This window comes from Amphiura filiformis, chromosome 11, assembly GCF_039555335.1.
Source record: "Amphiura filiformis chromosome 11, Afil_fr2py, whole genome shotgun sequence".
In the NCBI taxonomy this organism is placed as follows: domain Eukaryota; kingdom Metazoa; phylum Echinodermata; class Ophiuroidea; order Amphilepidida; family Amphiuridae; genus Amphiura; species Amphiura filiformis.
Window position 1 is genome coordinate 19,257,048 of NC_092638.1, and position 12,285 is coordinate 19,269,332.

At 36.6% G+C, this 12,285-nt stretch overlaps 1 protein-coding gene and 1 long non-coding RNA gene across 2 annotated transcripts; both read left to right on the plus strand.

The window, feature by feature from the left end:
- The first annotated feature begins 278 nt into the window (after positions 1-278).
- On the plus strand, positions 279-3,860 carry LOC140163530 (uncharacterized). The gene is made up of 3 exons (XM_072186844.1): positions 279-434; positions 1,446-2,513; positions 3,795-3,860. Exons 1-3 carry the CDS (start codon positions 279-281, stop codon positions 3,858-3,860), a joined length of 1,290 nt encoding a protein of 429 aa, XP_072042945.1.
- A 3,129-nt stretch (positions 3,861-6,989) lies between these two features.
- Positions 6,990-11,994, plus strand: LOC140164495 (uncharacterized). Its single transcript, XR_011860535.1, has 2 exons — positions 6,990-7,399; positions 11,027-11,994. It is a non-coding gene; the product is annotated as an uncharacterized lncRNA (long non-coding RNA).
- The last annotated feature ends 291 nt before the right edge of the window (positions 11,995-12,285 follow it).

Below are 12,285 nucleotides of genomic sequence, written 5' to 3' on the forward strand. Positions count from 1 at the left end.
ACACGGGGAGTTGGCTAGCTATGCCATCGCCCTCACTCATATTTTACAAAAGTGCGATCATTTCTGAACATCTAACCTAGCTGTAATTTTAGGTCATGTTAGAGAAATATATTTGCTGGAAGTTTGGAGAATATATTAAATATTGGCTGGTTATTTTTCACACAGTGATGTTAACTAGGCAAGTGTCCATTCTTCCACCATACATCATTTGTGGAGGTCACGCGTCAATGGTGAGAGCACTGTGTATTGTGTATAGGAAAACGGACAGTAACTGCAGTATGATTGGTCTTCTCTATTACTTGGCGAACAATGAATATGATATCAGTGGTGCTTTTGGAGCTTCTGAATCCACATTGTTCCTATCCAAGTTGGTCATCTATCGTGTCCTGAATACAGTTCAGGACTCAACCTACATTATACATTCCTTAAGGGATGTGAGAAGAGCGAACCGTGGTTTGGATTCCAGAGGAGGGTGTCTGTAAGAGGCACAACCATCAGAAAATAACTGAGATCGCGCGCCAAATAAACTTACTGCAGTAATTTTTCTGGTCTTTAAAAAAATTAGGCATAGATGGGAATCGAACCCGGTACCTCCTGGTTCTGAAGCCCGGAAAATACCACTAAACCATTTTCCTACCTGCTCTACAACCTGTGATATTAATCCTTGATAAATCAATACTAATGTATGATGTCCTACTAAAGTAGCAATCGATCAATCTGCTCACTCACTCAATCATCACTCACTCAATCATCACGTCGTTCAAATACTCAATCAATCGAAAAATAAAAAAAAATGAAAAAAATAAAATAAATAAATAAACAAATAAAAAATAAATAAATAAATATGTCAGTTTTCTCGAGCCTCAATACGTCATTAAGTAAATACATATGGAAATAAAAAAATAAAAAAATAAATAAATAAATAAAAAATAAAAAAATAAAAAAAATATAACTAAATAACTAAATAACTAAATAAATAAGTAAATAAATAAAATAAATAAATAAATAAATAAATAAATACATAAATAAATAAATTAATAAATAAACAAACAAATAAATAAATAAATACACATAAATACATAAATACATAAATACATAAATACATAAATACATAAATACATAAATACATAAATAAATAAATGAATAAATAAATAAAGCAGTATAAGAAAAAAATATGGCATAGCAAGGTTTCGAACAAGCGACGATCAGCACAGCAACTAAGAAATCACGTCTTAGACCGCTCGGGCACCGAATCATACATCCTACTCCATAACAAAGAAATATATTTACCTCTAGCGATACGCAATATTGGCACATGCCCCGGACACATGCTTGTAGGTAAAGACCCTATGTAATACTTGAAACAGATTCATCAGGATCGTTCATAGTTCAATTAAAGTAGAAAGGGTTCTTTTTCAGATCCAATTATTCTGGTACTTACTCAGAAATATTACTCAGAAGTAACCATCAAGGAAGACGAATGCCTCATTTCTCATGACGTGGTGTCCCTTTTCACCAACACTCCGATTGAGATCACTTTAGACATTATTCGTCGGAAGTTGGAGCAAGATCCTGATCTCAAAAAAGGGACACTTCTCAATGTTGATGATCTCATGGAACTAGTCAAGTTCATTTTAACCACAACATACTTCACTTCGAAGGGCAGCATATACCAACAGAAGAAAGGCATGGCTATGGGCAGTCCTCTGAGTCCGATCGCCGTAGATCTCTTTATGGAATGGTTGGAAGAGGAAGCCATTGCAACAGCACCGCTCAATTGTAAGCCGACGCTATGGAAGAGGTATGTAGACGACGTACTAGAGATCATCAAGCGTGGGGAAGTGGACAATCTAACTGAACATCTCAACCAAGTGGATCCAACAGGAAGTATCAAGTTCACGTACGAGGAGGAATCGGAAGGCAGCATACCATTCCTAGATACTCTCATCATCAAGAAACCCGACGGCACGACCAAGCTCTGCATATACAGGAAACCAACTCACACTGACCAATACTTACAGTTCCAATCCCACCACCCACTTCATCAGAAGTTAGGAGTAGTGCGAACCCTGCTCGACAGGAAGGACAGTATAGTCACCGAGCCAGAAGACCGGCAAAAAGAGGAGTCGTACATTAAACAAGCACTCGCAACGTGCGGATACCCAGCATGGACTATCAACAAGGTGAAAGAAGAAAAAGAGAATCCAAAACCAAAGAGAAAGCCTTCCAATGACAGTAAAGAAAAGAACAAAGGTTTTGTGGTCATTCCCTATGTTGAGGGACTGTCAGAGCGTGTTTCCAGGGTTTTCAAGAAACACGGGTTTTCCACTTGTTTCAAACCCCACCGCACACTGCGAAACCTACTTGTGCACCCTAAGGACAAACGCGACCCATTGCAGACAGCAGAGGCTATTTACGAAATACCGTGTCAAAACTGTCCCAAAACATATATTGGTGAAACTGGTCGCTTGTTCGGTACAAGACTTTCAGAACATAAAACAGAAACTGAGAAAGTGAGTGCAAAAAGCTTTACTAGGGCACAAAGAAAAGTCTCAACATCAGAAATTCATAAATCAGCAATAGCAGAACATGTAGCAGCAAAAAATCACGTAATTGGGTGGGAGGAGGCACAGATCATTGACCAAGAAGCAGACAAAACTACACGCTGGCTGAAGGAGGCAATCTGGATAAGAAGTAGGGGGCATAACACCATGAACAAAGACGAGGGGGCTTACAAACTAGACAAGATCTACGATCAACTCATCAATAAACGGCAACCAGGAAGTTTGGAAACGTCATCAAGACCAAACAGTGTTGCCGTTTCATCAAACATCTAGAAACACCACAACAGAGTGATCAAGATTCCTGATAGGAATTGAAATATTTCTGAGTAAGTACCAGAATAATTGGATCTGAAAAAGAACCCTTTCTACTTTAATTACCCTATGTAATAGAAAAGCACGAAAGGTGCGTAAAGGGTCTATCCCTTGAAGTCATAATATATAGAGGTCATTGACATGTATCCAATTCTTTGTATACCTTGATACAATCAACATAATACAAAGAAGTATATTATTAGGCGTTGACACAATCATCAATGCGGGAAGTATAAAACCATATTTTTAAGTCTACGGCTGTTCCGAAAGCAGCCTTGAACCCAGAATTCAGAGGTAAATTTTGGGTTGTTACATGGAATTCAAAGTAATTATATCATGAAAAACCCCACTGAGAGGACTATGATACTTATTCAGAGTCAATCTACATTTTGTTATTTGCAAAAGCCGACGATCAAAGTAAAATTAGAAATCAACGTTAATTCCCGGTAAGCCTAAAAACGCATCGAAAACGCCAAAATGCAGTCACAAATATTTATAATATTACTAAATCACCAAAACAAATTGCAACGTAGGTATGCAGAAAAGAGTTGTATTAGAAATAACAAGTTATGTGCCAAAAGATTTGTCTTTGGCATGTCGCACTCGGTGACCCGGTCATTACCTGGCGCTGTGATTTGGGATTCTTCGTCGCTGTCTCTCTCCAGTTTCCAGTACATTTAGTTTGCCCTTTACCCAGCCCTTAATGCTCTGCGTGCTAGACATAGGCTTCAACAGAAGAAGTCCCAAGTTTTGAGATTTGTTCTCAAAATATCAAGAGCTATCTTAAGAACCACTGAACCAATACTGGGCTTGTTTGTACCCATTTTAATGCATTTTTCATGCTGGTGCCAAATATGGTCATGAAAATTTACAATTCTGAAATTAAAAAAGATTTTTGTTTAAACTTGTCGTCTGCAGTCGACACCCGCGTGGTTAGAGATGAAAACTAGGGTTAATGGTCTGTTTGTCACCGTTCTTGAATAATGGGGGTTATTATGCTCTTCCTCACAGTAACGTAGCCACCAGCGAAGTAGGGGGCTGACAGAAAATGAAAGAGGATCGTGCACCATGACAAAAAAACAAAACAAAAATCAGATCAGGAAGTCAAACGAAAAGAAGAGGGGCAAGGAGTTCGTTTTCGGCCAAAATTCAGCCCAATCTTGGGCCACAAATATCAAATGTTTGCGCTCCACGCGCGCACATTGTCCAAATAAAGCCCCTTTTGTAAGCTAATTAGCTTTAAGACTTAACTAATAATGTACAGTCTCTCTAAAAAACCGGGTATATATGATACCCCGATAATACTATATAGGTCAAAATGGTGCAACCGGAAAATTTTGTCCGTCTTTGCCTCCGAAATTTTCCCCCAATCCCCAACAGGAAACGTTAAAAACCTGGATAACCATTTGAGTTATAACAAAAAAGGTCAAAGGTCACGTCTTTGCCTCTATAGGGGTCGAAACCAATGCTCCGATTTTGCCAAAAGAGGTGTCAAATTGTTCGTTTTGGGAACATCCTGATTATGTTTTAGGGTCATCTCAGGAACCTAAAAAAATTGGTTTGGTTTGGTCCTGTGGGGGTGCACAGAAAGTGGTCCTAGCTCCCCGAGTACATGAGTTTGTGGACTTAACACGGTTTATATGCTAGTCTCAGATGAAATTCTAAACTCAAATTATGTATTTATTTTTTAGGCCTAATATTTCTCATGATATTGATATACATATGAATTGTAATATCACAATTGTCAAATATATAAAAAAAAACGAAGCGGTTGATTTTTTCCATATGTTTAAAAACCATGAAATTTGTAATACTTAATTTGGAATTTTTTTCCGTGAACAACAACAGTATACGTTCTGCCATTGAGAGCGTGTATAGTCCATTTTCTCACATCGGGCACATCTCATTTTATGACGTCACCGTTTTTCTAGGCCAAATCTGTCTCGTTCGAAGGAACTCACCGCTTAAGTTGGTTTTTGCGGAATATCAATTTTAAACGTCTTATTTTCTCAAAAAGGAGTCATTTTCATTGTCCTCATAATATTAGCTTGCCAATGATATGATGTTGTTTTTTGCTATATAGACATGCCCTTTAAGACTAATGACTAAAAATGGGCTGAAAATCTGACATGACTTTGTTCCCGTGCACTGAAAGTCTGGCAACGCTTGGAGCAGTTTTGACCACAATGGTTTGACAGAGCCATTTTACTGTTCTGCTTGCAGTTGTGCTCTTTCACCAGCTAGTTTTCGGACACTCTTGAAGAGGTCGTGACTTTCTGGAAGAGTGGTTTTCTAAAAATTGGTAAAAACTGCGTTTTTTCCCAGAAGTAAAAATTAAATCTACTTATGTCCAGAAACAAAAACAAAGACAATACAGGGGCAATAAAAAATGAAAACCAGCATCAACATAATTACATGTCACTTAAGGTTACACAAAGAGACGTATAAAAAACGTATAAAAGACGTATAAAGTTGTTCTCTAAAACAGAGTTTTCTCAGTAATCAAATATCGCAGCGAGTGAAATGTTGGTGCATTGGATGTAGCTTAACATTTTTGTGTGTGTTATATACAAATTATTAGAATAAATTTGAAAATCCTTCGTTTAAAGCATTTTTACCCACCATGTTCACAACATCAAAAACACGTTCCATGAGGTTTTTTCAAATGTGCGCTCCGTATAAATCCACACCGAGCGATTGTTTTCTTCTTTTTCGTATTGTATTATAAATCGATCAAAGAAATAATGTTGCCATGGGGAAGAACCAAATACAGTACCGATTAAATTTTAAAAGCCCTTTTGGGGGGAAAATTTTGGAGAATTTGCTTGAGAAAAAAGCTGGTTTGTGAAATTATCGATATCTTGATTACGAGACGTTAATTTAGACATCTGAATACCTACATTATTTCTCAACATTCTGCCAATTGCTATTCCATTTGATTTTCACTCCAAATTGAAGCTAGTTTTGCAAAAAACGAGGTTTTCCTCCATCAGTTCGTTCAAAATTTCAGCGCCGACATGCGTGTTTATTCTAAGAGCCATAATGCGGACGCGATTGTAATCATCTTGAATTGCATCCAATTATAGTTATATCACCCGCTTTGAGAACAGTCTATTGCGTAAGTTGATCGATGGCCGAGTGGATAGAGCATTGGACTGATAATCTAATGTGAACTATTTTTGTAGGTTCGAGTCTCCGTGTGGCTGAATTTTCTTTTTTTTTCTCTTTTCTCATTTTTACTTCCTTTCTTTCCTCTTTTCTTTCTCCCTTTTTTCATTTCTTTTTTCATTTCTTTCTTTCTTTCTTTCATTTTCGTTTATTTTGTTTCTCTCTCTTTCTTCCTCTTTTTCACTAGGCCCTATGTCTTTATTCTTTCTTGCTCCTTTCTTTTTAGTTTTATTTGATTGATTCGCTGAGTGCAGTGAATCGTGATTGATTGTTTTTCACTTTATATAATTCAGAAATTTGTAGGCCTGCTAAGTCTGTCTTGTTGATTTTCATCCCAAATTCGATTTACAAATAATTGCTTTTTGATAGGCCTATTGTTGTTGTTGCCTACCCTTAGGCCTACATTGTAATCAGGGGAATAGCAGCATTGATTTCATCAAAGATATCAAGGCTATAAATTCAAAATCAACACATTTTCCAGGGCGTAGCTTGACGAAGTGCCAATCAATTTTAAAATTTATAAAATCCTTGTGAAAATTGCCGAAAACGGCTTGTGCCACCCCCCCCGGCATCCGAGCTCCGGGCACGAGCTAAGCCAAGTTTCATAGCCTTTTCATGTCTTGACCGTGGATCGATATTCTATTGTAAGTAGGCCTACGTCCCGGTACGCTTGTTCATTTTCTGCATGGCTGTTTCTGTTATGAACTTACGCCCCTCTGAAATCAAGCGCATGAAAAACTCTCGGCTAACCTTAAGCATGTTTAGGGCAGAAAACAGACATATTATGTTAAGAAGGCAACATCCTTATTTCAAAAATAATGTTGATTTTATGATTTTATCAGAACTATAGAACAAATAGAATTTTAGTCCCTTTTGGAAACAAACTGTTCATATGATATAGTTAATGATAAATACACGGTGATCATATAGCAGCCATAACACGCATGATCAACAGGTCATGCACGATTTCTTTATCGCAATTTACCTATATAAGGCTTTCAGCATATATCGGTTGCTCATAATATATAAGCCGTTTAGTATATTCAGGTTGCTCATAATATATAACCCGTTCAGTACAATATTCCGGTTGCACATAATACCTGCGATGACAATGGCAAAGGCTCTATTACTCTTCCTTGTAATTGCTGCAGTAGCATTTACTGCACACTGTGTGAACCTAGATCATGCGGCGCCTTTACAAGACCTAAAAAGAGGTGGAAGATGATGCTCGAGTACGTCGTGATCCACTTGCCGAACTGAAAGAGTTGCAAGCTGATGTGGCAGAAGTTAGAGTACGTCGTCATGACGACTTGGACTGCAAACAACAAGGTTGCATAGAATAGGACCTTGATTAGGTAAGCATAGTTAGAAGGTAATAGAGACTTTGCGAAATGAAGTTACTGGAACTTTAACGGCAACTTCAAAAATATCGATTCGATTTCTTGCTCAAATTCACTTCAAAGCGGACGTCAGATTGGTTTCTGTACCAACAGCGTCTTGTTGTTTAAACTAGGGGAAGTGTATCAATGGGTGAGCAAAAGAAGGGTATGTAAAAGCGACTGCAACAAATTTCTCCCTTTTGTTTGCTGAAGTGGTTTGTTGGTAACACCCTATTACCTAGGCGCTTAATTTGAATAAACATGGATTACATCTCTAGGCGATGACCAATGCAATGGGAATGAGACCTATGTTATGAGCTATACGCTAATATTATACTTCTAAACATGTTTCAATTAAATATTATTGTGATAGGTCTATATTATCCCGGATTATTATAATAAAAGCTCAATTATTCCAGTAAACGTTAGCTTTGTCAATTTTATATTTCCATTAGAACACAAAGCGTAACACTGAAGAAGTATGTAGATATTGCTGTATGCAGTTCCAATATGTGACCGTACAGCACGAATGAGCCGTAAATGTCCTCAATGGTATTCTGAGTTACAGTGTAAAATGGGCATGAAAGTCGTATTCATAGGTACCTCAATTTGGTGCTACGTGTACCTCATTTAATGAGATACACGTAGCACCAAATTGAAATACCTATGAATATGACCTTCATGCCCATTTTACACTGTAACTCAGAATACAATTGAGGACATTTACGGCTCATTCGTGCTGTACGGTCACATATTAAAAGACTATTATAAAAAAGTAGTATAGGCCTAATTCCGAACAATTCAACCGATTTTATGTAAAAACATGTGTTGATGTTCATGTGCAAGGCAGTCGGATAGTGACGTCTAAAGTAACTGACACATAGCCATTAACCTCAATTATAACCGCCCTTTACATTTTAGTCCATCAATATCATTCATAGTTTCATACAACGTCATTCTGGTCATTTTATTATTACGCGCAGGAATCATTACATTAGGAAATGAATTTGGAGAAAACCTTCTGTTAATCAAATACTATGCTGAGCCACCAGCCTGGGTGGCTCACGCTCCAGTAATTTCAGATGATTGAGCTCAGTAATACATCAAAGAATGTCTTCCAATTCATGAAAACAAATAGATAATCAGCTTATCGGATTAAAAGCTTAGAGGGAAGGTCTTGCTGCTCAGCGAGTGTTTGTAATTATCAGAAGGTTTTCTCCAAATTCATTCTCTAATGATAAGACATCAACAACCTGCATTTTCGTGCTCGGAATTGATGAGTTGAGAATATTCATGAGGTCATATTAATATTAAAGCTCATGGGTTTTAGCCTTCTTCAATAACCTCGGATGTGTATTTGCGTTATTGTGTTATTAAAATAATACTATTTAAACCCGTGGCGTATCCCCTCACACCCCACCCCTCCTCGAGTAAAACTCATCCCTCACACCTCATCCCTCCCCGAATAAAACGCATTAACCTGAGGCATGGTGGTTTTTTGGAAAAACAAATCTGGAAGTGGGATTTTCCAGAAAAATATAGTATCTAAGGGAACAAGCCATAAGTTTGATAACGTCCTTTCGTTATGGGGAGGGTGTCAAAAGGTTCGATTTCGTTTATATAAAAAATCGATCAAATTTGACATTTCGAGTTAGAAGTTTCATCATTTCACACTTACATTTCAGGGACTCGGGTTCAGCTTCTTAACGAATGGACTTTCGTTTATAGGACGTCATCGAACATTTAGCTTGTGCACAAATATGCTACGAAAATGATTTTAGGGTACATTAAGGGGTAGTACACCCCTGCCCAATTTTGTGCCTATTTTTGCATTTATCTCAAAAATTATAGCGCATTGGTGACAAGTAAGATATGTATATTATAGGGGCAAGGACTACAACTACTGCACTGGAAATTTTATTTCAGCACAGACAACAGTTGTGGAGTTACAGTCAAAAATGAATTTTCAGTGCAGTAGTTGTAGTCCTTGCCCTATAATATACATATCTTATTTGTCACCAATGCGCTATAACTCTTTGAAAAATGCAAAAATAGGCACAAAATTGGCCAAGGTGTAATACCCCTTAAAGCAATAATAAGGATTTGTATAAAGAATAGATTCCTATTTAAATGTTAGTATTCACTCAATCACATCTACTTGGATACTTCTTGATTAGATAGCTAAAATACATGTAGGTATAATTAGCCCTGTAAAATTCCCAATCAAAAAAAAAAAGGTAACCATTAGTCCTTTTCTGGTGTTTTTGTTTAGTTGGTACCGGTTACAAAAAATGATGCCACTTGCCACGTATTAAAAATGTTGATTATTTCAGCCAAATGTATTAACAGACGTGCAAAGATGTAACGTATATGTGTTGTTTAATATAAATATGTCGACATACTTCTATTTTGTTGTTCAAGGTGAAACGTTTTCAATAAGCGCAACACAGTTTCTTCTGTGAAGCTTTATTTAAAGCAGTAACATTTCGGTTTTTTTCTCTGTACAACTTTTATTTTATTTTTCAATTCCTTTATGTCTGTTCCCATATTTCGGAAACAACCGGAACAACTTGTTTTATACCTTAAAATTTTAATTGAATTTGGGGTCAGCGAAAATACGATTAAAAGTGCCTTTAGTCGAAAATACAACGAATATTGATTAAATTTCCCAATATTTGTATTGTTTTGACTTCTCTGCATTTGAAAATGCAGAAACTTGTTGCAAATGTTTATAGAATCCAGTCTAAATGAACGTAAAAAGTGCGCTTCATCAACCAAGGTCACAACAACCGGTTCAAAATTGGTTTGTTCGCAAAGATTATGCTACCAAATCACGCTGATGGCGGCAATATGAGTGTCCTCAAAAGGGAATTTGTTGAGTCCTCTTCCTTTGTAATGAAGAATAGATAAGAGAGATTAGCATGATTAGTCACAGGCGATCGATTTCGTTGTGATTCCTTCTCATCTACTATTTCCATGATCTTATATAATGCCTATTATCATGATTATAATGTCTAGTACTAAACTGGTCCCAAAAAGTAACTTACCAGGTAAGAAATTCGTCTGTCAAGTTCAAACGACAAATCGTATTATACTGAATAGCATATGAGTGGAAGCGGTGTACATTTACGCGGAGTTTGACACCTCATTTGTCGCAAACAGATCAAAACTTTTGAAGTTATGCTCATTTGAACAAGCCTACTATCAAATTTGAAAGTTGCAGGTCCGCCCCAATGAATTCACACAATTGTCATTGAACTTTGATCATTCTTCATCCTCACAAGAAGCAATAGGAAAGTTAGTCATGCAAAGAAGAAGAGGAGAGCACTGATTACACCTGTATACTGCCAACCATCTCAAGTGGTATGAGTGCAACTTTCATTCCAGTGGATAGGTTCGGTTAAATAAGCATAACTTCAAAAATACTCATCCGTTTGCAACAAATGAGGTGTAAAAATTCGCGTCAATTAACACTGCTTCCACTCATATCCCATTTAGTGTAACACAATTTGTCGTTTGAATTTGACAGACAAATTTCTTACCTGGTAAGTTTCTTTTTTGGAGCAGTTTACATTTACCTTTTCAACTTTCACATTTTTTCAGATTATGGGTGATAACCATGACTTCTAATATAAACGGATGGCCACATGACTACGAACATTTTCAAAAGAGAATTTTGCTCTATAACCTGTCGATTTTACTCTACCATGACTACGCAATCCAAATGGAATCGCCACTCATCGTATGCACGTTCTTCTGAGACCTTCGCTCTTATAACCTAGCTGTCGAATTTTTTTCTACCATGACTAACGCAATCCAAATGGAATCGCCACACATCTTCTGAGACCTTCTTACTTAAAGCTTTCAACTATTGCGACGTATTTGTCAGAATATTAACGTTATAACACAAACTTGGAATGGAAACTAAGAACTTGTAATTTGATATTTGAACATCAGCAATGAACATTTCAACCATTACTTTATTTATGTTTTATTTACAAGTACAACTTAACCGACTAGGCAATGCTAGGTGGATCTTTTATTTTGCCATTTACAATGTATAAGTTTGGGTAATTGTTTTGGCGTATTAATGTTATTTAAAAAAACATTCATATTTTGCAGAAAGCTAGAAAGCTGTCTCTCGTCTGCTGCATTAGTAAACACATCAGCCTCCTCTGGTTATTTTTAATAAGCGGCCCCATAATATTGTTCTGAGATATACTAAAATGATTCGTGAACATTTAACTCTCACTTCAATTATTCTATAAACACATGGTTTCTGAAACTTTCACAGGTTTTAAAGCAGAAGTGTTTCCACTGTTTTTACTAACTCAAAACTTGACTCATCGACAAGCGAGTGGGATCATATCAATTGTGACATTATATCTAAGTATACAAAACAACACTTGATCATATTGGGAAGTCTTGGTAAATCAGTTCATAATTGACAAAAGTTAAGGCGAGATATAAAAAGGAGTATATATTATTATATAAACCTGCTGGCTTTGGTTGTTCTATCCACCTTGATATCATGATATCACTCTATTAAATGAGATTCTTGGGAAAAGTTACCGCTCTTTCACGATTGATAATTATTTTCGTTGTTGATTGTACGGTATAGAAAAGTGTGTAGACACACGCACATAGCATATAAAAAATGAATGAAAGACACATCCACACAAGAAATCAAAATAATACAAAAAAAAATTATTGTCAATACTGCACAAACTTCCTGACATAATTTGTACTTAAGTACACCAAGTGCTTCTGGGGTCCCAAAAAGGTGTTCATGAATTATTTTCTGTTTCTGACATAATTGCTACCAAAATTTGTGACTTAGTTTTTAAAAACAGAGCAGTATA

What these genes read in the sequence shown, in the direction of transcription:
- LOC140163530 (XM_072186844.1), top strand. Translation starts at nt 279, where the DNA reads ATGATTGGTCTTCTCTATTACTTGGCGAACAATGAATATGATATCAGT. An exon ending in TTATACATTCCTTAAGGGAT is followed by an intron (nt 435 to 1,445) that starts GTGAGAAGAGCG and finishes GTACTTACTCAG; the next exon opens with AAATATTACTCAGAAGTAAC. An exon ending in ATAAAACAGAAACTGAGAAA is followed by an intron (nt 2,514 to 3,794) that starts GTGAGTGCAAAA and finishes TGTCGTCTGCAG; the next exon opens with TCGACACCCGCGTGGTTAGA.